Source organism: Ixodes scapularis, unplaced genomic scaffold, assembly GCF_016920785.2.
Source record: "Ixodes scapularis isolate PalLabHiFi unplaced genomic scaffold, ASM1692078v2 PGA_scaffold3__209_contigs__length_174095766, whole genome shotgun sequence".
Taxonomy (NCBI): Eukaryota; Metazoa; Arthropoda; class Arachnida; order Ixodida; family Ixodidae; genus Ixodes; species Ixodes scapularis.
The window spans coordinates 1,111,344-1,139,260 of record NW_024609868.1 but is presented as its reverse complement, the minus strand read 5'-3'; the positions used below and the strand labels follow the sequence as shown (position 1 = coordinate 1,139,260).

The window sequence follows — 27,917 nt, the reverse complement described above, 5'->3', positions numbered from 1 at the left end:
GACCCCGACCCCGTTCAAATTTTTTCGGGTGGACGGTCGGTCAGTCAGATGGTTTGTACGGTTCTAGCCCGAATTGCCTGTCTGTCACCACGTGCGAAAGTGGCTACCGTAGAATACCGCGTATCTGCCCATTCCACATTAAGCGCCCTTATCCAAATTTCTAAGATATGAAAAAATATGCACAGCACATTTGTATGTAAAATTGATGACCAGACAAGTGCCCATCCCCCATTTTTTCGCGATTATCTCTAAATTTTGAGTGGGCGCTTGCCCGGTATTTTACGGTACTCTTCCTCGTTGACGTCTTCCCAAGTCCCCTTGGTAGCTGCAATCCTCGTCCTCGAGTTCATAGATCATGGTGAAACGCACTGGACTACTGGGGCCGAAATGAATATGTCACAAGGTGCAGTTGAGCAGTCCTCCCCACTCCAAAACGCACGATTGTAACGCGCAAAAGCCACTGTATGGCGGCGCTCATAATCGCGCCAGCCTTTGGCTGTGCTGAGGAACCTGACGTCACGATCGCGACAGAGTTCCCGTGACGTATCGCACGCCTCAGTGGCCGATTCCAAAGCGCTCCCTAGAGTCCGACACTTGAAACGAAAAATATCGCCATCCGCTCAACGTGCAATTGTCATTTATGGATATCATAGGTCATATTTTACCCAGTTTGGAAAGGTTTCCGTATATTTTTTCGTTTCTGTACCCCTTTAAGCCAATCCGTAAGGCCGGTCGATCGGTCTTTTCTCACACTTGCTGGTAGATTGCAGTTCCACGCTAGATTTAGTCAGTAGAGAAGTGCCTCTTTGAGTTGAGAGTGCACTGTCGCATCGCTTTTCCGAGCATCTTTGGATCTGATGCGAATTTGCTCGCGCTTTCTCTCGAAGTTTGCTCTTGGCTTTCGTGATGGTCGTGAGTGGACTTAGGTGATGCCACATTGACCTTTTTGGTTGCTCGACTGGACTTCGTCGACGACCGCCGGTTCCTCCTTTGCACACTTACTACTTGCCTCGCAAAGACACTTTGAAGATAAGGCACTTAGGCCTAGGGCTGTTGTAGTGACCGACCGCGTGAGAACATTGGTGCGCTGCTGCCATATTGTTACGTAAACGTCGCTGCTACGTCTTTTTTCAAGGAGTCATCGAATGTCTGAGCCGCCAATATTCATCCAAGGTTCATCAGCAGTTCAATGAATATTCGTTTGACTGCTGGGGACCACAGAAGCTGTTTTCTACCGGTAAAAATTTGGTACGCGAAAACAAAAAGTAGGATTTAATTGAAAACACGGTTTGCATCGTTGGAAGTGCATTAAAAACCGCGGAATGGCCGAAATTGTAAAATGTGTTTGAATCGACGGGTAGTAAGGAATGTTCTAGTTAGAATGAGCCTTTGCCTGATGGAGCGGGCGTGTGTTGTGCGCAGGGAGTGACCATCCCGAGCCAGCGGCGCTACGTGGAGTATTACTCGGAACTAGTCAGGACCCGGGCACAGTACAACCCCCAGACGCTGGTCCTCAACAGCCTTGAGCTGGAGCCTGCACCCACCTTCAACGGGGGAACCTGCAGTGAGTGCACTTGGAGAATTTGGGACTGTACTTGGTGTACAATAGAAGTGCTAAGTAGTTTTTTAGACCATTGGGCGTGTGGGCAGACTTGTACACGTTACTGAAAAAAAGTAAGGAATTACATTTACAATTACTCGAGGCTAAATTGTAACTTATTACAATTACAATTACCCTCCCATGAAAGTAACTGACCGTTACCCCAAAAAGTAATCCGTTACCTTTGTGGCGTTACTTTCAACATTATTGTCCTTAAGTAAGAAACAAAGGGAAGGGGGTTATTCAAGTTCTTATTGTTGCAACCTGTTCCATTTAATGCCCCTGAATATTTTGAGCAACAGCTGGCTCTCGAAAGTCTCGCCAGACATTTTGGATTATTTCTTGCTCAGTACGTCGACTGCTACGCTGAACACCCACTGAACTGAGGCACTGGATGGGACTGCCATATTGTTCCTCACGAATGCTTTATGCTCGGCATTGAGCTTCTTTAGCGAAGCAATGGAAGTACTATTTACCTCGAAGATAGAACAAAGCTTCGTCGTTGCAGCTGTTGCTTGATATAAGAGAGTTTTAGTAGATTGTTCCGATTCCTCCGATGCCCCCGATAAGGATATGATTAGGGCTCCGTGTTTTCGGATGAATCCGAAAAACTCCGAAAAACACCCGCCGGTAAAATTTTTGGCAATTCGGATATATCCAATAAACTCCGAATTGTTATGTGCCAATGCCACCCCCCCCCCCCCCCCCCAAACAACAAAAAAAAAAAAAAAAAGAAAAAAGTTTTACATTTTTGGGAGCGCAGGCTCAATGGTCCTGGGAAAATGACACCATAATTATCTTTCAAGCCTCGGACCGTCGTCAAAAGGGGGTCTTACGGCTTGTCTCGTCATGGTTGGTTCAGGGAAACAGGTCATTGTATTATTCGTGTCACGACAAAAGACACTTTTTTAATTGCCAGTTTGGGCCATAAGATTTGGCATTTAGAGAAAGAAGAAGGTATGTTTCTGGGGGTAACGGTGAAAGCTATGGACCATAGAGATTTTATCAAATAGGGAAGAGGGGCAGTTGAAACTTCTCTATTACATCCACTTCGCGCGGCAGTGGGTTCGATTGATGGGATGACTACGAGCTTCCTTGCGGCTATCTCCGGCAGTTTATTGATTTTAAGGTATCGATGTTTATCGAAGCCACACTTTTGTGCGACTTTTGTCGTGGGACAAATTAGTATTGCCAATGACACCAGCGTCAAATTCCACTGAAGAAATCTTAATTGATACAAGCGCGTTTTGTTTTTTTATCTAGCGTACGTTTGCATTCGGTTATTATTTATTATTTTTAATGGGAAACACCGCAAAATTAATCTCAGAATTTCGGAGAATCGGGGATTTATGAAAAATAAACTCCCATAAACACCGAATTTGTGCTAAAAAATAAACTCCGAAAAACACCCTCCGAATTTCACGAAAAATAAACTCCGAAAACACGGAGCCCTAGATATGATGCATGCGCAAAGGCGGCGGCGGGGTATCGGGTATCGTTATCGGAGTCATCGAACCGATCTACTAAAATTCTCCATTGTCTAAATCGCGAAGCTGTGCAAGTCATCATACATCTAGCCAAAACTAGAATAAGAACTGATTTATGTCCATCTTACTATACCTCCATATATTGCCCGACAATAGCAAAATATAGTTGTAACAGTAAGGTGATAATTAAATAATAAATAAGGTTTGGCTCGATATTCTTCTTCTTTTGGTTCTGAAAAGGTCGAGCCTCGGTTGAGACGTTGGTGAATAAAAACAAAGCTTCCAGTATATAAATATGAGTACTAAAAAAAAAACACCCGTAACAACAATTAATTAGAGCGTCGGTTAAAACAAGGAGATGTAAACGCACGTTTGCCGTGTGTACCTCTCTTGATGCCGTTCAAAAACGCGTGGAGCACGAACCGACTGCAGTTTACTGCGGTGTTCTCCAGATAGACGTCCGCTGATGCCACGGGCAGCGAAGGGCAGAGTACTAAGTAAGCCGCGCTATGGAGCTACTCACGAGTTTCACTCACTCCTCAAGCACCGAATATCAAGTCTACGTCAGCCACAATTATGTTTTACTTATAAAAGTATCTGCTTGAGATGAGATGCGTCCTGCTGGGGCAAAACAGGAAAAAGAAGAAAGGAAGACTATTACCATTTTCCAAGTGCTTGCAAAAAGCTGACTCATAAAAAGGGTGACTGAGATGCAGATAACCTGGCTGGAATTCACAAAGAAAGGGGGCCAACCCTAGAAGTTGGACTATGAAAATGTAAGTAGCTTTTAAGACAGGGTCAAATAATGTGAAAGATGCAGAAAAAAATACATCCTGTTTTCTAAGAGAAGATGATAATTGTGCAGCAGCGAACGAGGATGCTTGTGGCAATGACACCTTTACATATTATCACACCTCTTTTATAGTGGGTTTTAGGGCAGACGGAGCGTTGTCTCGTGTTGTGACATTATGAAAATGGTCCTAGTCACTATAACCGAGAAGGACATTGTTAATTCTTTTCTGTGCACTTACCACCTCCAGCTTCTCGAAGAGGCACACAATCACTCGGTGTCCTCCTCTCCTCGTCTTCGATCGCAAAGAAAAAACAAAGGGACCAAAAAAAAAAAAGCGGATATAACTTGCCCCCCCTCCCCCCCCCCCCCTTTTTTTTTTATAAATGTTTATTTGGATTTTTTGACATTGTTGTTAGGGTCTAAAAAAATAGATTCAGGCACTTGGTGTTGCAAAAAAAAAAAAAAAAAAAAAAAAAGGCTTTGCGGAACTGAAGAGGGTCAAGCCTCCCTTTGCGCTGGTCACTGTGCTCGACTTTACCAAAATAGAAACAACCCTCTCTTTTGAAAGGGGGGTGGGGGGGCAAGTTATATCCGCTTTTTTTTGGTTTCTTTGTTTTTTCTTTGCGATCAAAGACGGGGAGAGGAGGACATCGAGTGATTGGTCGGTCCTGAAAAAAAAAATGTAACGGATTACAAGGAATCCATTAAAAAAAATGTAACGGAGTTACTTTAAAATTACTCTAGAAAATATGTAATTATTCCGTTACTAAATTACCGATAAATGTAAAGGATTACAAATAATTTCGTTACTTGTAACGGATTACGTACAAGTCTGCGTGTGGGTGCCTCAACTGCCCTTTGGCAGCGTTGCGGGCATGCCTGGACCATGCTTGGCTAGATGGGTGCCTGAAGGAGCCCCTTGCTCGCAGCGCCCTTCTTCATGCTGTGGTCGGCGGGGGCCAAGATGAGCAAGCTGTACTCGTCCCCCGTGATAGACGTGCGCAAAGGCTTCTCGGGCCCCCTGCACTTCAGCATGTCCTGCCCCATCCCCCTTCATGGGGACATCAAGGTGGAGGTGTACAACAAGCCCAAGATGATGAAGAAGGTGGGTGGGCCTCTGCTCACAAAGAGGCTTCTTTGTTTTGCTCCTTTATTTTGTTCTTCTCGCTTCCCCGCGAAAAATATACCGCAGTTACCATAGCGGCCGTCCGGCGCATCGAACGACGGGAGGCAAGTCGTGGTGAGTGAGGGGGGGTACTGCTCGTGCAAGCAGCTTCTATGAGCAGTTGCGTAAGTGAGCTAATCTAATAACGTTGCTGCGACCTCAGAAGGTCTGATGCCTTGGGTTGGCAAGTAAACAATGAATGTGACATAAAGGCAATCCTATAGAGATCCCTAGCTATCCCCAGTTGAGTGAATTTACAAATCTTGCTATACGCAAATATTCTTTCTTTAATCTCAAATTTGAAAAAAAAAAAAAATGAAAAAAAAAATTGTGCAATGAATGCAGGTTGTTGGCACATGTCTAACATTAACTCTTGCATAACAGTCAGTTTAATTTTGAGAATTTTACTGCAATGTAGATACATAACCAACATTCAGAAAGTTTCCATTTTTTTTTAAAATGTGCTAGGCACGTGCATGCACCATCCCGCTTTGAATTGCAATTTTTATGCTTTTCCAAGTGTTGATCGCGGCGGGTTACCCCGTTGAGTGCGCTTCATACCGAGCACCGGTGCACTGTGGAGAGGCAACACATGCAGAGCTCGTTTCGGTGGGTGTTGCTTTTTTGTAGTGCACTGTTGCTCGGTAAGAAGCACACTCAGCGCAGCTAACCTGCCACGATCAACACCTTGAAAAATATGAATAGTGCTCTTCTTGTCGAAGCGAATATTGAATAGTGTATTATTCGAAACTACTATTAGGAATTTTAAATATTCGCGCAAGCCTACTTATAAGTTCTCGAAAAAGAGAATGCGAGTGTCGGTGTCGGTTGCGGCATTCCAACTCCTGGCCGGCGGAGCTTCTGTGGACTGTCGAGCCGTAGCTGGAGCGGAACGGGTGTCTGCACGTACAGCATTGCTGCAGCGACACCAGCAGGATCACGGCCAGCGACAGTTTGACAATTTTATGACTTGATCGGGTCGAAATGGAGGGATCACATTCTGGACACACCAGTCGGAGAAGCGTTCCAGGCTGCATAGTACAGTGGAGCCCGGTTATATAGCACTCTGCTATTTGGAATGATTGTTTATATCAAACAGACCAAACGTCTCCTTGAAAATCACATGTAATCAGTGTGTCGAACCGAAATAAATACGGGTTTGGTTACGGTTTAGGTTCAGGTAAATTAATTTTGTTCCGGTTCGATTAATTCGATCCGCGAACCGGTTCGGGGCGCTGAACCGGTTCACGAACCGGTTCGGAAATTATAAATGACAAATTGCAACATCAAAATAAATTACAAATAAAACATCTGAAATCAGCACATACGAAACGGGATACATCGTAGTGTAAGGCTCAGGGATTTCTACCAGGAATGGTTTCTTTATGTGCACTCAAAGGTTACCTCACCGACGTTTACGCATTCGGACTTCGTCTAATTGGGTCCGACGCAGTAGCTGTAAAATCCGCGACCTCCTTACAAACCCACTTACATTGTAGAACTCGCTAACTATCCGCCACCTTGGCGTGTAAGCAATTGAAGGAACAGTGGGGAGAAAATACAGCTTTCTTTATTTGAACTAGCCTTCGGTAACTCAAATTAGACCCTTAAAGAAGTTTTCATTAAACAAGATACGGAATAGGAAAAACACTTGACCGAACGCAACGCGAGAAGGACGTAATAGGATAAATATTAAAATAGAAGAGTTCGCTGTCTCACAAATATGTTAGCTTCTAAGTGCCTATACGAAACCGGATGCATTATTATCAAACTCCCACAGCCTTTTCTTTTCTCATTCCGATGGAAGCAAGCTTCAAGAACTCGCGCGTTCTAGAAACGTGTTATGAAATGAGCACACAGCAGCATTTAGGATTTACGAGATTGTAAGAAAATGAAATCCCGTGACGCAATTTTTTTTTTTTTGCGCAGCCTTTCAATTCTTTTTTTTTTCGTGCAAGCCGCGACCAGCGCAATACTGGTTCCTATGTCAAGATTCATGGATGCAGCGTTTGTCAAGATTCATGGATGCAGCGTTTATATTCCTAAGACTGAGTGGAGAAGAAAAATATGTAAGCGAGGGTGTGTGTCAGTTGACGGCACTTAAAAAACAAATGGCATTGATAGCACATTCATTGTCAACAGCGCGTGGCCGAACCGTTTTGACATGAGCCGGTAACCGTTATTTTTTTTCCGGTTCAGTTCCGGTTCGGGTTCATCGCAATAACAATATAACGGTTCGGGTTCGGGTTCAGTTCCGGAAAAAATACCAGTTCGGTTCCGGTTTTCGGTTCGGTTCCGGTTCAACACCCTGCATGTAATAGTAAAGGAGCGTTGTGTTTTTGTATCCAACTCCCATGGCGGGGACACTCCATATAGTGAACGAAGCCGGACCGCCCGTTGCTTTTCCCACAATCCAATTTCACCGGTGGCGAGCACATTGCTTGTGTTGCGTGGCTAGCAGACCGCCAAGCCAACGTACACGCAAGACGATACGCAGCGAAAGAGCAGTTGTAGAAAAGAAGAGACAATGAACCATAAAAAAAAAAGAAAAAGAAAAAAGTGGAGGATGGCAAAAGCAAGGGGAAGGGCAAGCTCACGCGCGTGTAGGGAGAGCAGGGAGTGCCCGCTGCCGGAACGGTATTGCGCCCTTATCCCTAACACTGCTGTGCGACTCCAAAAAAGGCTGACAACAACGGTTGTGCAATCGCACTTTGAACGCCTTTGTTTACCCTTTTCTTTTGCAATTATTGCTTTGCCCGTTTTTTTTTTTGCCTTTCTTTTTTTGTTGTTTGGATTTCGTGAGCTTTTTTTTTTGTTGCTTGCTTAACTTTTTCCTATGGATCAAGAGATTTCTTTTTTGCGTCTCCTTTTTCCGTTTTTCTTGCATTTTTTTTTGCGTTTTGCTACTTACGCTGTGTGGGTTGGCCAGGCGCGCATGCTCGGCCAGGCGCGCCTGTGAGCATGGCGGTTTCCGGGTGTTTGCGATCTCCACCAACTATGCTCGACTCTCTTTAGCGACTCTTGGATGCTTTATTTGGTAAGCTCCCGTTTGTCGCGACCTTCGGTATTAGCAGAGGCCAGGAAATTTCAACTCAAACTTAATTTAACGTATTTTCGTATATCAAATCACTGATATATCAATCTATTTTATGATCCCCTTTGAATTCGTTATATCCGGGTTCGACTGTAATATGTAGCGTAGCCCAAAACACTAAGGCTCATTGCCGTCCGCGTCTGTCTAACCGAAACCGGACTCTGCCCCCTGCAGGAAAAGATGTTCCAGTTCTGGTTCAACACGTTCTTCGTGCCTCCCTGTGGCGGGCAGGGCGACGTCCCTCACTCCAACGGGGTCGCCGGAGGGGCCGAACTCAGGCAAGTGCCTGTCGCTCTCGCGTTGGAAACTTTGCCTTCCCGCCGTGACATGGTAGATGGTAAGGAGTCGAGAGGTACCACAAACTCGATTTTGTTTTATATTTTTCTGTAGACACGAGTGCACATGACTAAGAGGTGGTTTTCTGTTTTTCATTTTAGAAGTGACAAACTCTCGCAGCTGTTTGGGAAAATTCCGAAAATAATTGCGCTGCCCCTTTAAGTATGAAATTATGAGTTAGAAAAGTTTTACTCTTTTTGTTGAGCCCCCATCCTAATGCAGGAGTGTCTTTGCCTCGGGGTAAGGAATGTTATAACTCGGCCTGCTTTTCATTACATTGTTCTCGACCACAGGTGATAAAAGCTCGTTCGTTAGGGAAGCACTATCGCATCTAGGTTAGCCGCTTTACCTTTTATACATTGCAATAAATAAACAATTTTTGCACTAATCATACTGCTCAACGAACACATTTTGCCTGATAGCAACATTAGATTTTTGACGGCACATCGAGGTTGCTCGCTGGGCACAACCTCCCTAGGTGCCGTGTAAATGTCGCGAAAGAGGCATCGTGGTTATAAATGTATGATTACAGAAATTCGCAATGATGTAAGTACTCTTAGATTTTCATAATGAACGCGTAGCAGGCATCAGACCTTGTGCGGATTAGATTTTTGTCGACAAAATTTCTCATTTATGCACACCTGTTGGGGAGCGAGATTTTTTTCAATTTTTTTGCGATTTGGATTGAGTATTAGTCATTGCCTTTAAACGCCTAGGTCTGTACAAAGCCGATACAGCGTAATTGTATTGCAACTGCGTTAATTTTTCTCCGGAGCAGATGCGCCGTGTTTGCATGATTTTCAGTTTTCTTTTCGTTTTATCTGAATGGAAGATGATAATGGAGTTGTGCCTGGTCATTCTCTTTATTGAGTGTGTTTCACTTTAACTCGCGCACTTAAGTACTCGTATCTGCGCCCGAAACGATGGACCTCCCGGTGCAAGGACTGGCAGCGCAACAAATGGGAAGTTGGTACACGTGGCCCGGTGAGAGTTTGGCGGGACCAGCGTTTGGGAATGGCCGGGAGAATGGGTTTTGCGAGGGATTGGCGAGGCCGCTGCTTACGGTGCTGTCTGTGTGGCAGGGTGCACAATGGGGACGAGGAGAGGCACAAGCTGGTCTTGTACAAGGAGGACCTGGACAAGGCCTACAAGGACACCCAGCACAGCAAGTTCAGCAGAGACTTCAAGGTGGGCATCAGCCAAGACATCCTCTCCCTTTTCGCTCACCACAGTCAGCTCACAAAGCTTTTGTTTTTCGGCATGAAATGTCTATCGCTCATCCATCTTTATTCTTTCTTTAAAAATTTGTGAGTAGTTTCAGAAGAATACTTTCATTACACGTGGGATTATCGAAGGGTTCCCAGAAAAATGTTCTTGCTACAGATGCGCGTAAACAAACATAATTTAGAAAGTGAAATAGTACCGGTAATAATCCGTGCCATCGTCGCGTGCGAGAAAAATAATTTGCCATTTCACCGCTTAATTACGTTATTTTCCAAGTTTAGGAGAACATTTTGTAGGGTGATACATTGATTGCGATGACGATCTACTGCGGACAAACAACGAAAAGAGCCGGACGTTTCTTTGCGATCGTATCTTGTTCAAAAAGGAAACGTGCGAGCAGTGAGCTGTCGATAGGAACTTTACCACCGATTATCATGGAGCGGTATTTCGCTATATTAACGAGAAATAGAAGGCGGGCCTACGCGCTCGGAGTGAGCGCATGACTATCCGTGTGCAAATCGCGAGGGTTGGGTCCGCGGTTCATCGTTACACTTAGGGAAAGGATGCTCGTGTATTTTCTAAGAGTGTGAAGCTTAATTGGGGTGTCATGCTGTGACTTTACATTCACCAGTCTTTTCTACTTGTAGAGTACTTTAATTTGGTATAATTTACTCAAAAAGTAAGGCTAACTTTTGGTAGTGACTAGAGAGCAGGGACGCGGCCCACAAACTTGCTGCGGCTGCGAGCCCACATTCCCATGCCTCGAGGAGCGCTACGTGCACCATAAATCATAGCTTTAAATCGTCGATTTGTTATTTCCGCTCAAGAAGTGACATGCTCATGTTATGTGCACACATTTTGCACTACTCTGTTTTCTTTTGGACTGAGCATTGCTTCGTCTAAATATTTGATTCTGAGCCCCTTGGGTAAATCAACCAGGACAGCAATAGTACGACAACACCGTCAACACTACTAGTGGAAGCTCTTTGCTCAAGAGTGTACCTCGGCTGCAGAGACTCATTGGGAGCAACTGCCGAAGATGAAGCCATGAGCTCGGGCTTCTAGCTGTCGGACAACACCTTGGAATTACGAGTATTTTCTTATTTTGCTGCTGTAAAAATCATCAGGAAAGCAAAAACTGTCGTACGAAGGAATATTTTTTTATGCTTGTTGAGGCCCAGTGATTTGTGTAACGGCGCAAGGATGGTGTGCTTGTTCTATTGAAAACTGCCAGTATGTTGGTGTTTTAACCCTTTCATGGTCACTGACAAACCCGTACGTCAGCGCAGGTGCGTCCCGCATGGTTGCTGACGTACATTTACGTTCGCGACTGCTCATTCGAAAATTCCCGCCTCTGCATGAACGGCCGCGCTCGCGGGGACGTGCTGCCATCTCATAGGGTTGTAGGGAACTACGATCACATATCTCCTGTCGTGTTTGTTTTGGAGGGGCTTTCGAAATTGCGAAACTGGACGCTCTGTGCAAGCGATAACTTTCGAGATGGCTGCACGTGCTAGCTGCTCCGGAGGTAGCAGAGATTGGAGCAATGGCTCTTCGGATTCAGATTTTGAACCCTTCTCGGACTCTGAGTCGGACGACAGCTCGACATCCGACGAAAAACTGCAAACCAGCTTGGAATCGGAATCCGACACGGCCGCACCGTCTGCTGGACCGTCTGGGAAGCGGGTGTGTCAAAGCGAAACCGACTGGAAAAAAGGTGAAGACTTCTCCCCATCTATATTTCCATTTGATGGTTCGCAATCCGGACAGCCTGCAGGCACTCTACTCCAGCCAGATGCGAAAGAAGCAGATTATTTCAAACTACTTCGACGAGGGAGTTGTGTCTTTGATTGCAGATGAGACAAATCCCTACGCGCACCAGCTGATCGCACAGCCCGACCTCGCACGGAAATCGCGACTGAAAGCATGGGTAGACTTTGGTCTCGCTGAGATCTACTGCTTTCTGGCAGCTGTTCTGCTGATGGGGCTCGTCCGAAAAGATGCTGTGAGGGATTACTGGACCACCGACCCAATGACTGAGATTCCCTTTCTTTCGAGGCTTTTCTCAGTAAATCGCTTCTGCCTTTTGCTGAGAGTGCTTCATTTCAGTGCCAGCACTGAAGCAGCAGATCGACTAAGAAAAATGAGGCCACTCATGGAGACACTTCAGGCAAAATTGGCGAGTCTCCTGGTCCCGTACCAAGATCTCTGTATCGATGAGTCGATGATGCCCTGGAGAGGACGTCTTTCATTTCGCCAGTACCACCCTTCAAAAAGGCACCGTTTTGGAGTGAAGACGTTTGTTCTGTGCGACGTGATGACCAGGTACATCTTGAGGTTCATCGTGTATACAGGGGCTTCCACGACAATGACGATGATGCAGGAGTTGGGATTTTCGGGCTCAGTTGTCCTCGAGTTGCTCAACCACTATCTCGGAAAGGGGCATTCTCTTTTCGTAGACAACTGGTACACCAGTCCGGCGCTTTTCCAATATCTTCGAGGGAAGCAAACCAATGCTTGCGGAACAGTTCGACGGAACAGAAAGGGACTTCCCAAGTTCAAAAAAAAGATGACAAGGGGAGAAGTAGAGTCATTTCATGCCGATACACTTCTGGCACTGAAGTGGTGTGACAAAAGGGAAGTGCATATGTTGACCTCAATGCATGGAGCTCATCTTGAGGACACTGGCAAGGTGGACAGAAGAACAGGCACTCCACAGAAAAAGCCAGCATGCGTACTCGAGTACAGCCAGAAGATGGGACTTGTGGACAAAGTAGACATGCAGCTGAACTTCGCTGAAAGCATCAGGAAGATGCTGAAGTGGTACAAGAAGTTTTTTTTTCACCTTCTGGACATGTCTTTGTTGAATGCATTCCTTCTTCACCATGAAAGGAGTGCCTCCAAGATCACGTTCGCCGAGTTCAGAAGAAGAGTCGTATACCAGCTCGTTGAGGAGCATCATACCGAGAGGCGGAAGAGTGGAAGGCCCAGCGTAGACAACCCAACGAGGCTGACAGCCCGACAGTTCCTCGAAAGGGTGCCACAAACATCGGCGAAAGGCAGCCGCACTCAACGAAGGTGCCACGTGTGTGCCAACAGAGCTCTCAGACCGAAGCAAAGAGAGGACACAAGGTTCATGTGCGCCGCCTGTGACAAGGGCCGGTGTGTGGAACCCTGCTTCAAGGACTACCACACTCTGAAGAAGTACTAGAAAGTGAACAATTCGAAATATTTAGTCATTTTTGTTTTGTTCTACCTCGAGCGAGCATGCTGCAGATCTTTTGAAGTGTGTGTTACTATTTATTTTAAGTCTTACATTTTTTTTACGCTACAATAAACTTGCGAATTCTCTTTTCTATCACATTGAGTAAAAAAACCCGGCCTCGGGGGTGCGCCCTTGGAAAAAAAATGTGATCATGAAAGGGTTAAATCTTGTTATAACATCAGGTCCAGAGCAGTCTTATATGCAAATGAAAGCTAAGCATGATAAAACGGTGAGCTTACAAAGTGCGGAGGGCACAAGGTCCCATCTTTAGAAAATCACTGGGGCGTCGAGGTACACTCGGCTGCTTTGCAATGTAAAGATCACTGCTGCTTTTTTTTCCTTTTTGTCCCAAAGTGCCAAAATATTTCTTCCCCTCCTCCCTCGTTGGCCCTGGACGTTTTGGGAGTGGGCTATCTGGTCCCTATACTCGAATGCTATAGAGGAATGTTACCTGGGGGAATAACATCGTGAAATTGGGTCAAGGGGACAAATTGGAGTGGTTATTATGTGACATAAAAAGAGGTCAGGTGGCAGCTTTCTGGGCTTTCCAGGCGTGCCTCAGGTGGGTCCTACAAAAATGACACTTGAGAATTTGAAACCTTGAGCCTGCCTAGGCATTGAACACTAAAGAAGATGGCAGACAAGGTAGCCCCTGCTGAGAAGTTGCGCAGCGTCCCTTGCAGGAGTTCAGGCACGTCCATTGTGGTACCCGAAAGAATAATATGTCAGAATTCAATGCCCTGGGCACGAGCCTTGAGTATGGCATTGAGGTCTTCAGCACGAAGTATATGAATAAAAACACGGAAGGTAGCATGCACCAGGGAGACATTTATTGTTCCTGTCTAGGGGAGTTTTCCATTTCTCGGGTTGAGATTGATGCGAGAAAATACTCGGAGCTGCTCGGGGCTTGAGCTTCTCCGAGCCTTTTGCGAGCAGTGCTGCCTCGAATTGATACTTTGTCAAGTGAACCAGTAAGTTTTGCTTAGTTAATGAATGTGTAGTTGATCTGCTTGCTTGGTTGCTGCGTGTTGCCGCTCCATGGATTGGTTGCACAAGCGACATCTTTGGTAATGTTAAGTACTCGATAGATTTGTTGAATGAGCACACATACCATTTTTGTTGCAACTGGTTTCTAAAGTATGCACACATGATGGGAGAAAATGCCATCCGTGAGCTAAGGGACACTGACAGGGTATTTAGGCTCGCCAAGGATTTTATTTGTACAGTAAAACCTCGTTAATTCGGATCTCGTGGGACTTTCAAAAATGTCAGAATTATCCGAAAGTCGAAATATTGAAAGGACAAAGAAAACAGTGCGAAAACGTTTCCCTGTGACATACCTTTATTTTGAGAAGAAATCTGTTATTACCGCCTGCTTTCTGGACGATGCTTGGGCAAAGACGGCAACTTTCCTTAGCGCGGTCGAGTGCTCCACCGCACTCGCACTGTCGGAGCTACGCATCCCGTGCGCGGACAATATAGCACAGCAAGGCCTCTTCTAGGTTCGGGTGCACCACCTTCCAAAGCCGCATTCTTTTCGCGTTGAACTTCTCGCTCTCGAAAGCCCGTAGGATATCGGCCTCAATTTTCACGTACGTGGCCAAACTGCTTCTCTTGATGTCGTAACTTTCCGTCACTTGTCGAGAGAGGCCGTCCTTCAAGGCCTTCAGTATTTCCACTTTCGTCGCTAAATTCTTCGCCTGGTACAGCTGCAACGGAAAACGAGTAGCACAACTGACCAATAATCGGGGCGGCGTGAATCTCGACACCCGGTGCTATTTTTCCCGAGCGCGCCGATAGCGAGAGTGCCTGTCACGTTGCATTTTTCAACGCGGGGGTGGCCGGCGAAAAATTGAGATAGCTGTTAAAATGGCGGGCTTTAGGATCCCCGCGTTGAGGCATAAAACGTGACAGTCACTCTCGCTATCGGCACGCTCGGGAATAATAGCCCCGCATGTCGCGATTTTGCCATTCCGGTCGTCGGTCACTTGTGCTACCCTTTTTCCAATGCAGCTATGCCTCTGCCGCTTCCATGCCAGGAGAGTAACGCGCTGAAGCACGGCAATACAGAGCAAAACTGGTGCGAAACACGGAGAACCGGAAGAGCGAAGAGCCATGGGAAAAGCGGAAAAACCACGTGTGCACCTCGGATGGATAGCGGTCATACCCTTTGGAACGGACGGTAGCTAGCACCACCTGCCGAATTTGTCTGAATTAACCATAGTGCGCCGCGTTCCCTCCGAATTAATAGGCGTTTGCTGCCATTGACTAATACATACGTTTGACGGGACCGGATCGGCAGTTCAAATTATCTGAATTTCCAAATTAGCGGGAGTTGAATTAACGAGGTTTTACTGTATCTGATTTTTATTTGATCTAAAAAAAACTGATCTTTCAATTTGTGGTTTTTATTTTGTTTGATTGGACTATATCAGTTATCTTACAATAATTTTATCAGAAACAGTTCCTGCATTTTGTTTTGCACGTGAGAAAACGTGACCTCCACGTCCGAAAGAGGGCTGACAAAAAAAGAAAGCACTCAGAAACATCCAGACTCGAACATCAAATGTCCGGTGATTTCAAGTTTCTCATCTTACTTTTCTTTAGATTCCCATTTTTTACTTTGTGAGCCGTCCTAATTTTTCTTCAGGAAGTACACGCTATACGTTAGTGGTCTGGAAATATGGAGGCATACGATGGCGATGAAACTTCTCAGGGTATCCCTCCAACGAAATTGGCACGAATACCCACAAGCGTGGGATGGTTTTCCAGTCCGCGCCATTGGTGCTAAAATATGCGGGCGACCAGCACAAAAGCAAACGCAGCGCACGAAGCGGCAGTGTAATTTATGACAGCCATGCCGATGCAGTGGCAGACGTGATCGGGAGACCAAACTTCTTGCGTCGTACGGCATGGGCTCATCGTTGTCCCTGCCCGAAAAGGAAAAGAACGCAAGTTGAAAAAAAGGATGAAATTGTCCCCTCGACACGACTGTCAACCTGGCGCAACTGTACCAATCCGACTTCAAGCCGTACCAAAGTATGCAGTGTGGTTTCGTTTGTCTAGGGTCCTCACAACCTACTTTTGGTAATGACTGCATGGCGGCGCACCGGTCGCATCGCTCAGAGTGTGTAGGCCTTTTTTGTTCGAGAGACGCTACGAAAAGCGATTTGATCCAAAATGGCTAGTTCAAAGTTGCGCGTCTGAAACTGTCACGCCTTAGGAAGCGTGTCTTTTCTGGTGCTGTGCGCGATCGCGAGAAAAATGCGAAGAAACGACTGAAATCCAGGCACCACCGCCATTTTATGCGTCAACGACGAGATGCTAAGAGCTGGAGTTGGGAGATGCTTTTTCGCACATTCCAAAGGAAAATCTAAAAGAAGAGCCGCGACGTCAGATGTTCCGATGTCGCAGCCCGGGGATAGGAGGCACGTACCCTCGTGTTGAGGGAACGAATCCCACACTTTAGGTTGTTTGGCAAGGTAGACTCTGGCCGGACGTGAAAATGGTTTTTCCCTTCCTCGGTGCTACACACGAGAAAGAAAGCGCAACGAGGGAGTCATTATGTGACGCCCCTCTGGTAACTAACCGCACGAGCTTGTGCTACCAAAGGGTGTCGAGGGCCGGTGAGCAATGAAATATTTGAGGCCGAGGGCAGAGAGGAAAGCCGCGGTGGTTTGTGTCTCTTTTCCAAATACGGGAAGGCAGGCCGGGAAGGGCAGTCTTGGCCCTTCGGCATTGTTTCGGATGGTGAGCTGTGAACGAATGGCGCTGTTGCAACGCCTCGCTCAGATTTGAAAGACGGCCGGATATGTTGCAAACCAAATTTGAACGACGCAGTTGTACCAATGATTAATTCTTTGGGATTTATGTTCCCCCTGCCGAACACAAATTTTGGTTTCAGTAATGCTGTAGCATGTTCGGTGACAAGTATTCACTTATAAAAGACCTCCTATTTTGTTCTCAAAAAGCTCAATGACATCTGTATGCCTTCAACTTGTTACATTTTTCTCATATCATACTTTTTGAGTCAAGGTACCATGCAGTGGCATCTCGACCTTGCATGGCGAGGTCACTCTTTTGAGCAGCCTTACTTGGCCCTCATTTAACTCTCGTTTTCGCAGTTGTCCAAGACCGAGTTTATCTGTCATTTCTAGATCTCGGTGTTTGCCATGAGCTTGAATGGCATACATTTGCCATTCTGTAACAACCAAGGACCATACCGAAACAAAAGTCGCCTAAACAAAAAAGTTATGTGCCATCTAAAAGTGACTCAACAAGATAACACATTGTTTTTATCGCTAACTTTGACACACCGCTACACTTTAAAAAAAAAATTGCCAACCGTCCCGATTATGCTTGGGAGTGGTACTCAAAGGGCTAAGAGACTGCAGAAGATGCGCGTATCTATCTTTTAGGGGCGAAGCTCCTTGGGGTCTAGCCATGTCCGTCTGGCGTCCGTGCTCACATCGATCTTGCTGGTGCTTGTGCTTCTGAGCTCACGTGCTCGTGTAGGGCAAAAAAATAATAAAAAAAAAATGATGAAAAAAGAAAATTTTTTGCGCGGTCTACAGGATTTGAACCTGTGCGGGGAGACCCCAATGGATTTCTAGTCCATCGCCTTAACCATTCGGCCACGACTGCGGCACGAGTAGGGGGCTCTGAGATGTGATAGTAACTCAAGAGCTGGGGATGTCATGGTTGAAACGTTGCATGTAGCCGCTCAATGTTTATACAGGAGAGGGCGCTGCGTTAAACTTTGCATGCATTGGCTCAACGTTTATAGATGAGAGGGCGCTGCGGTCAAATGCCCAAATGCGTATATAAGCACGTTCCATACCACACATTCTCTTTCTGACATGGATGAAAACGAACGAAAGGCTCGGCATGCTGCGGCTCAGCGTCTACTCAGACAAGCACCACCAGTGCTTTGCCCCAATCATCATCATTCACCACGTGGAGATGCGGTAAATTTTTTGCTTGGCCAAGGTTTGCAAAGGGATCGCTCCTTCCGGATCTCTCCCGGGGTCTTTTGATGGAGATTGGGTCTGGGTTTCGGGGACCTGAGCCACTATTTGCGCAAATATTGCAGGCGAAATGTCAGGCACCGTTCAACAAATTGCAGGGAGAAAAAACAATTTGACTCGGCAAGCTCCTAAATCTTTCTCGCGTCCTCGAGAAATGTTTTTCAAAAATGTTTTTCGGGAGGCAAGCCACTTCCGTTGCGAGGTGCACTTATCAAAAGTACAGTAGACTCTCATTAATTAAACTCCAGGAAGCCACACATTTTTTTTTAAATCATCGGAAGTTTGATTTATTGGAAATTTATCTTAAAGGGGCACTGACACATCAAAATCATTTTATTTTTATTATCCGAAACCATTGAAAATGATGCCGGGAAACTACCCTTCAAATTTGGAACTTGGGAATTCAGTATTTGTGAAGTAAAAGAAACAATTTCCAAATGCGGAATTCAAAGTTCCCGCGCGGTCTGCACCGGTGCGTTGACGTCAAATATTGCGGAGTCCTGCGAGTCTACTTTCTTTCAGGACTCCTTGCTCCAAACCACTGTTGCCACTGCGACCTGAAGCGAGGAGGTGAGGAGGCGGGAGGTTAAAGCGCCGGCGGACCTGGAAAAATTGGTTTTATTCCGTGCGAGCGGTGCCGCCTGCCCAGACGGCATGTTTTCCGAGAGAGAACACAAATTCAGGAAGCGACATCGCACCGGACTTCGATTTTCAGTATCTCAAAAAGAAGGGCCGTAGTGCATTTGCAGTTGCGTTAAAAACATGTTTTACGATTGCCGTTATTAAATCTTATAGAAATGTTGCCTACAAACCTTCTAAATTTCACAATATTTGATGTCACTAGTCAGAAGAAGCGAGGAGGCGAGCAGCGGGAGAGAAAATCGCCAAAAATAAAAAAAACGAGTGCACACGCATAAAAAAATTTTTTTTATGCAGTATTTTTTTGCTTGTCCATGACCGTCTTTACTCGCACAATGAACGCACCCCCCAAGTCTGCTCTCAAAATTTAGACTTTTTTTTCACTCGCGTAATAAACGCACCCCCAACTCGGATGTCAAAATTTTGACCCCCTCCCCCCACGCGCGCGAAATGAACGCACTTTTCTACCAAAATGAGTTGCTGGGCGAGTTGGATAGACATCTTGACTTAAACAGCGCAAATAAGTGACGTAAGGAAGAGACAACAGACAGCGCTCTTTCCTTCCTGTTGTCTCTTCCTTACGTAACTTATTTGCTAACTTATTTGCGCTGTTTAAGTCAAGACGCACTTTTCTATCCTGGTGCTGCGAGGTCGCGAACGCATGGGCAGCGTGGGCGAACAAAAGGCCTTCCGAAAGGCGTTAAAAAAATTCGCAAAGATCTAACGAAAGCAAGAAAAAAAAAAAAACACATGGAAAGGAGCTTTTTTTTTTTTTGCTCAGCGCAATTTGGATTTTGGATTTGCGTACCGCCGCGCGCAAGGAGGTAAGAGAGGGAAGCGGAAAAACAGCTTGCGACAAGCGGAAAAAAAAACACAAAACAACAACAACAACAACAATTACGGCACTAAGAGAAAACAAAAACAGAGAGGAGCTTTTTTTTCTTTTTTTGCACAGCGCAGTTTGGTTACGGGGGGGGTCGCGCGCCGCACGCAAGGAGATAAGAAAGATAAGCGGAGAGCCCTCGCCTAAGCAAACAAAACAACTTGCAAAAGGCGGCAAGAAAAAAAACAACAACATTAAGGAATTAAAAGAAAAAGAAAACAAAGAGGAGTTTTTTTTTTGTTTTTTTTTTCGCACAGCTTAGTTAGGTTACGGGGTCGGGCGCTGCGCGCAAAGAGGTAAGAAGTTACTTCGATTTTTCAGGATAAAAGGTCCGTTCATTATGCGAGTAAATAGGGACGCAAAATTTTAACTTCGCGTAATGAACGCCCCCCCCCCCCCAACTTTGCATCGATTTTTCGGAAAAAAAAGTGCGTTCATTCTGCGAGTAAATACGGTACAATTTGCATCGTTTTAGACAATAAAAAAAATGCGATCCTTGGGGTGTCAATGCCCCTTTAAAAAACATATGTAAAGGAAAAAATTTTTTTTTTTTAACAGCCTACATTGTAAAAGATAGTTATAAAACGAATTTACAACGAAGAAAATAAATGTTTAGAGCTATGTTTACGGCGCAAAATGAATTGGTAGGTTGCGCCCGTGGGAGCCGCCGTGGGTCACGTGGTTGACCTGTGTGCCGCCACGCGGCGCCGCATCCGCCTCAAAGTCGCGACGGCAGCCGCCACTGTGTTTCTCCATGCCGTCGCCGTCGCCGTGTAAGTTCGTGTGCTCTGCGGCACCACCGCCGTCATCTGACCAGCGCACAGGTCTATCACGTCTGCTTGCGCTTTTTCAGGAGCTTCCTTTGGGTTCTAAAAATTACTTATTAATCTTCCTTTTTCGTTGCACTTCAAGCGAAGATGAATAAGTAACTTTTAGAGACCAGAGGAACCCTCCGAAAGGGTGCATGCACCACGTGACAAATAGCGGCCTCCTTTCCACAGCGTCCGTGGGCGCCAACTACAAATTCGTATAGCGCCATAAATATAGCTCTAAAAATTTATCTTTTTCGTTGTAAATTCGTTTTATGACTTCCTTTTCCCAACCAGGATGTTTAAAAAAAGATTTTTTCCTTTGCATGTGTCCTTTAAGGGGGGATGCGGGGCTTTAGAGTAATTTTCTTGTTTATGTGAGAATACTTATCATATAATATTAATAATAATAATAATAATAATAATAATAATAATAATAAATTGTTTTATTTTTCTCGTTCCCACAAACAACCTCTCAGTTTACAGTGTGGTGCACTAAACATACGTGGAGTAAAACCTAAAAATACAGGAAACAAAGTTAAATCAATAAAAGTCATGCGACATCATCATGATGCAAAAATTGATTATTGATTAGTTCACAGACATCCAGTCACGTAGCTTTAACATAAACTCCTGAGTGGATAAACAGATGTCGAGGTTAAACTTTTTTAATCATAACAGGGGTGGAAGCGCTGCGCCAATTGCGCCACCCTGCGCCAATTCACTTCCCTGCGCCAGCCTGCTCCAAAACGCCAATTTCAACTTCTTTTTTGTGTGTGTTTTCTCTAAATTTAGCGGAAAACGGTTGGCCACAGGCCACCGTGTGGTGTGCACTTTTGCTTAGGTGTCACTGCGGGTGACTCGTACCAACTCGACTGGGGCTCCGAACCATGTCTAACCTCAGGGCGAGGCGCCGATTTTAGTTCATCGAGAGTGCGATGTCGTTTTTTACTACAAAGAGCTTGATAAACGAACACATCGGTTTGGTTTCGGGCATAGTTGGTTGGCGCGGTTGGAGCGCGCATGCAGTTGCCCGTGGTCCCGATTTGCCGTGATCGTGGGAGTTGGTGCCTCGGCACCGGTGGGCTACCTTGGCCATTAACATGAGCAGAAGTAAGTGGTCTTCACTAGCTTTACCTGTTATTTGGTAGCCTACCATATTTGGACGCTTAGCCGTGAAGAATCGCGAGCACAGGCACATCCGTTCTCGAGCTCAATTTGTCTTATCAAAACGAAACCAAAACCATCATTGTGTGCGCGAATGTGCACGCTCTCGTGTGTTGTCTCCCGCCGTCAGACCACTAGCGAAAACAATACCCGCGATCTTAATCGAGTTGGTTAATTGGCAGTGCTACACACTTTTTTGTTTCTTTCCTTTAGCGTGGAGGAGTGGGTGTGACATCAGAAATGCCGTACAACACTCCCGCGCTGCCGATTCCTGTCAAGAACGTACCTTAACTTGCTATAGCCACCCTACTCGTATAAGTTTCGGGTATAGGTGTATCTGGTGGGGGGGGGGGGGGGGGGGGGGGTAGGGTAGGGTAGAGAGAAGTTGGTGGGCTTTTTGTCACGTAAGAAGGCAGCCTGCCCCGCAGGGATCAGCGCCTGATCAGCTACATCTCATTTTCAGTCTCGTTCAAACTGTCTTATCTTAAAGCACTTCTACTGAGTGCACAAGAACTCATAAGTAAGGGTGAGGCAGTTAAGGACTTGGACAAGGCGGGGAGTGGACACCTCCTGCTAAGAGATGTGAACTCTAAACTGCCCAAAGTATTCGAGCGCATAAAAGAAATTGACTCTGCTCTTCAAACTGTGAAAAAAAGGTGAATTTCAGATGTTTCTAAATTACACAGATTCAGCTTAGTCACAACCCCTTTTTTTTAACATGGAGCCTGTGGGCTTTCTTCTTGTCAGTGTTTATGCTGCATGTGTATTAGTGGCTGTGATATCTTTAAGACAATATATTTTTCCATCCAAAGTAATATAGATATAGCTTTGTATGTTAACTTGGGTGTAGGGATTACTGTATTTTATGAACAGGGATTAAGAACATTTGTATTTAATGAAAACAGGTCAGCAAGGACTGCTTTATTCTGAGACATGTTGTGGTACCTTAATTTTTTTATGGAGACACGCAATTCACAGCATTTTATGGAGTACATAAGGTTGCGTTGCTCTTCTAGTCGATGCTTAAAGCTGCATATGTACGAGTGACTGTGGTAGTGTAAAGATATAAAATACACAATTTATTTTGCATCTGAATTTTTGTCAAATGTCAGTAGCCTTGTATTTTGTTACTAAACTTGATATAGGGCTTTTTAAGTAGTGATTGAACATGTGTATTTTTTATTAAACAAAAACTGTAGTCAGCGAAGGTAGTTTATCTGACACCTTGCAGTCGTTTAGTTTTCTGGATACATGTTTACAATTGGTCTATTAAGTAGACGGTTTTGTACTGGCTTGGCTCAAGCTAGGCTTTTATTGTCGGGGCCTCCCATATAAAGTCTATCATGACTCTGCCTGCTGCCGGAATGGTTCTCAAAGCCTTTCCTTTGCATAAATTGCCAATATTCCATATTTCAATGCAATAGAAATAGAAAGGTGTGTATGTATGTTGCTTGAAAATTATTCTGGGATGTGCATGCATATATTTTTGCTACATTTTCACATTTAGAAACAACAAATCACATTTTGACATTTGTTTGACCTCCGTGACCTGCTGCAAAACCTACTTCGACGGCTACAAAACTTATTTTTGCTGCTCCCGAGCTGCTCTGAAGCTAGTGTTTTACTGCTCCAAAACTGCTCCAAAGTGGGACTTTTGCTGCTCCCAGCCCTGATATAAAAGGCTCTAGCCAGCTTCCACCCCTGTCATAAGCAATTTGTATCCTTGACAAAGGGATTACAGCGGACAAGCGAGATGGATAAAAAGTTGAAATGTTTAGGCTGAGGCAAGAGGGAACATGAAACTCAATAGCTTGTAATAAAGCCGCCGAATTTACCCTGCCATGAACAACTTTGTGAAAGAATAAAAAATCTGTACTGCCTTCTCAAGGCCAATTATTCAGCGAAAATTTACGAAGCAGTGTTTCGTAGTGATAAAAACATCTCCTTCCATTGTAGCGGTCATATAAAATTCTTACCATTCGTTTTTGCACATTTTCAATACCTAGCTCTTGCGACAATGTCAATGAATTCCAAATGACTAAGGCAAATTCCAGTCGTCATCGAACTAGAGACTTAAATAAGAGTAGCAAGCAACAGGGAGCTGAAAATTGCCGACAAATTCTTAAAATCATTCGTAACGTCCTCAACGCTGCATTTACTGTAGCAAAGACATGATTGTTGAAAGAAAGTGAGTTGTCAATATACACTCCAAGGTCCCTGATAAAGGTGACTGGAGGAACTAATACTCCATCCAGGTAATATTCCAGGTTTTACACTGATATAACACATCTTGCACCTATTCCAAATATGCAATCAGATATTGAATATCTTTACTAAAACCAAAGTTACGGGAGATCGGCCTAATTTGATTACATTTGTTACGGGTCGTTAAAAAAAAAATTATTCGTAAATTATCAAAATTTTTAATGCAACTGCATTCAGAAAGGTGTACTTTGTGCGGTGATGCTATTTTAGATCTCACCTGAGAGGGTTATGCAGGGTGGAAGCGCTGCGCCAATGGGCCTTTTCCGCAAATGTTGGGCGCCATCTATCAGCAAGCAGGAGAGGCGTTTTTGATGGCCTGCCTTGCTTCCGGTTCTGCCCTCTCCGAGCTACGTTAGCTGTCTGAACGCGGTCGGGAAATGCGCTCACTGCTCAGCGTTTGTTTTTCCTCTATCCAACACAATCGACGAGCAGATTTGTTTTCAATCAATGCATTAACTACGAACGACTTTGTCCATTTGTACATTTTTTTCCCCCGAATGAATGGACGACTGACTTCGCCATGGCGCCCGTTGTGACTGATGGTACAGTTGAAGCTCTCTTCGACCTATGAGAAACTACAAACGGTTACATTAAACTAGGATTCATGTCATATGCAGTACCGGCAGTAAATTCAGAAAATATTCGAGACAAAGTTACAATTAAGAAAAGCCTTTTTTTTTTTAATTGCAAGCTATATTTAATTTGCTCGCAAATTTCAATTGGCAAGATGTCTTCTCATAAATGTGAAAGTTTACTCTAAACCGTCCAAAAAACACCGGCACCTGAACGTACCAATGTAATTCTCATCAAAGGTGTAGTTTAGTGGTAGATTTTACCTTGTGAAATTTCAATACGTAGCTCAGCACTAAATGTCGTTTGCGAGCGCCGCTGACCGTGGCGAGTTTGTTGGTCTTGTTTTTTACTGGAAAATAGCACCACTTTAAAAATCACAAGGTCAAATTCACCACTAAAATACATGTTTAATAAATATTAAATATTAATACGTGCAGCCACCGACTTTTGGGTGACACCACCGATGTCACCCAATAATGTCACCCCACTTCAGGCTACAGCTGTGTGTGACTGTAGGTCCTGAAGAAAAAACACAAAATTGGCCACACCTGTTTTCTTTATTTTTGCTTTAGCGCCTGTAGACAATGTTGCAAACTTATTTTTTGTTTACTCGCTACATAAAAGAGGACAACACATCAACATATGATCGTTTCCTCTTATTTAACCACAAGACCAGCAGATGCGGTCGTGGTAGCGATATATCTGCTCCCATTTCACTTTTTGGGTGTGCACGTAGCAACAAACTGTGCAGCATAGCCACTTTACCTCAATGACTTATGAATATTTGAAAACTGTGGGTTATTTCAATGTTTACAACAGCCAAAAATCAGACAGGCAGTTGGCGTAGCAACGCGAGACCGTCACATTGGTAAACAAAAAAGTGTGCCAGTGAAACCATCACAAAAACGCCACTCCGAGGCGCTTGCTCTGCGTGGCACATAAGCGACACGACAGCATACCTAACCGATCTGCTGACTTGTAGTCACACACAAATAAAAAAATGAAGGAACAAAAACATGAACCTTCCTTGAAATGGCAACTGCTAACGTGGGAGTGCTTTGAAGGCTGCCTTTAGGAGCCGTCCGCATTCTTTTGCTGGATCGCCCGAATTCAGAGCTGCCGCTTCTTCGTCGAGTGCAGGCTAGTAGAAGGAAACCCAAGGAAGCTTAAACCGCGACAACGCTTGCTGTCGTTTCTGCAGCCAACAACGAAACAGCGTTAGGGCCTGTCGGAGAGCTTCAAAACGCGCGACCACCGCTGCCTCCTGCAGCCCCGAGCCGGACGTACCCCGCCACCAAAAATGGCGGACTTCTGTCTGCTGCTGCCGCGCATGCGCCGTGGAAACCCCGGAAAAGGCCCATTGTGCCATTGTGCACCAATCCACTTTTGCTGCGCCATCCTGCTCCCAAACGCACATGTTGCGCCAAAACTAGCCAAACAAGTTTTTTTTTTTTAAGGCTATATTTATTGGAGTACTTTTTTTTTATTGGCCACAGTATTTTACCGCGTTGTGTTTGTTTAGGTAAAAAAAATAGGGACTTTTAGCAAACCGTTGCCGCGTGCCACGCACTACTGGAGCCTATGAAGCATGCTTTTAAGCGTGCGCCCGAGTGATTCTGTGACCGCGGGGCACGCGCTTAAAAGCATGCTTCAAAGGCTCCGGTAGTGCACGGTACGCGGTAACGGTTTGCTAAAAGGCCCTATTGCTATGAAACCACCATACCAATGTGGTCGTACGTGTCAATGGCGTATAAGCCTGATCTCCGCAAATGGCACATGCGCAGGTCGCTTTGTCAGAGCACTCATCAGAACCCTGACAAACGGCGAGACGATGCTTTCAATGCATCGTTTCGTCATTCACTTTATTTTCTTTTTTTTTGCACAGTGGCACTGAGCATGACCGAGTGTACTCGAAATACGACACACACGCATTAAACCGCCGTAAAGTCTCGTACAAACGCCCGCCCCCCAAAAATCACACAACCCGTTTTTTTTTTTTTATTTTATCTATTGCGGGATTTGCAATATCGGTACGCGACAAGCGTGCTCGCCGCGGGTTCCCTCGTGCTTATCGCACCGTTTCCACGAATCTGCAGCATCCGTAGTATGCGGGCTATCCCTTCCCATGACACGCAAATTCCATATCCGTTCCCACATTTTTTTTTTGTCTGTGACTTTTGCGCGCGATATCGGTTCCAGTTGCACCCGAGTTTGAGGGGGCCGGGTTCTTGCACCTATATCGCACTGTGAAGCGTGGATGCGCTGCGTTCGCGTTCTGTTGCCGTACCCGTGACAGGGGAGTTCCCAGCGAATTCCCACATACTTATTGCACACGCGAGTTCGCCGTGTCTGCGATATGTATGATTAAGGAAAAGACAGCGAGTGTGCAGGCGAGCTGGTGATAGTTAATCTTAGAACTTGAGACTGTGGTGAGGGAAAAGTTAAGAAACTTTGAAGAGTTTCCGTTTCACATAGCTTGTAGTGCCTACCCCCCTTCCCCAACACGCGCACGCACGCACGTACGCACAAAAAATTTACCTTTTTATTTTGGGTGGGCATTCTTTCAGGACCTTATGGTATATAAATGTGCATAACAGCTTGCTGGCATTTGTTCACCTATCACCTAATTTCTGGGGAAAGCAATAACTACTCTATAAAATTATACATTTGGCATAATATATATTTATTTTTACGTGTCTGGGGTGCTTTTGCCGAGACTGCTTCCGCGTTCCTTATTCGTGTCGTAAACGTAACATATAAAAGCGATAATTGGTTGCCTCAATCATCTGTAGAGTTTCTTGTAAATGAGGTACGTGGCGAATAGACCTGGCTGGCACTCTAACAGCAAGTCGGCGGGAGGACGAGGAGAACAGTGGGAATGTCCTGCTGAGCGAAGCAAATTTTATACCGTTGTGCTAGAACGCATCCAAGCAACGCGGAAAGCAAGTCACCTGCTTCTTGCGTAGGAGATGTGACTTCAGAACGACCCCGAGCTCGGATTGGTTTTGATTGAAATGATAGTGGGTAGACCTCAATGGTAGGGGCCTCGAGATATACCCTGTAGTTTTCTTTAATCAGCCAATAAGAGCTCGCCGTTTTGAAGTCACGCAACCTTTGTGCGTGAAACAACAAACTTGGGCTCCGCACTGACTTAAGGAAAACCTTCCGTTTTATGGTCTTGCTAGTTCTGTCAGTCATTTTTTTTTTTATTAAACTCCTAATCAAGCTTTCTTGTTTCTATTTAGTCAGTGATGCTTTTTTTAATAGGGGTTAATTAAGTTCATATGTATGAGCAGGAATGGTATAGTTGGTATCGTGAAGTTTTCAATATTTTGCATTTGTACATTTATCAGATAGATTTATACTCTGTTGGGAATTGGTATACCTTTGATTTGTACTCTGTTCAGAGTATTGGAATACTTTTGTTTGCTAAACTGGGACTTGAAACATTTGTATTTCCTAATGATGGACTCTAGTCAGTATTGGACTTTATTTTATACCATAGTATTGCAGCTTGAAGTGGTTTTGTTTTTAACTTATGGAACAGGCGATTTAGGTTGTTAAGGGGGGGACACTGGCTAGAGGTTGAA

General features: G+C 45.0%; 1 protein-coding gene across 1 annotated transcript in view; it reads left to right on the top strand.

The window, feature by feature from the left end:
- Positions 1–27,917, top strand: part of LOC8037725 (phosphatidylinositol 3,4,5-trisphosphate 3-phosphatase and dual-specificity protein phosphatase PTEN) — a 63,863-nt gene that overhangs the window by 22,677 nt on the left and 13,269 nt on the right. The window contains exons 8-11 of the mRNA XM_029966287.4: positions 1,423–1,564; positions 4,810–4,985; positions 8,314–8,417; positions 9,558–9,663. Of these exons, the coding sequence (XP_029822147.1) occupies positions 1,423–1,564; positions 4,810–4,985; positions 8,314–8,417; positions 9,558–9,663 (528 nt within the window). The remainder of the gene's footprint in view (positions 1–1,422; positions 1,565–4,809; positions 4,986–8,313; positions 8,418–9,557; positions 9,664–27,917) is intronic.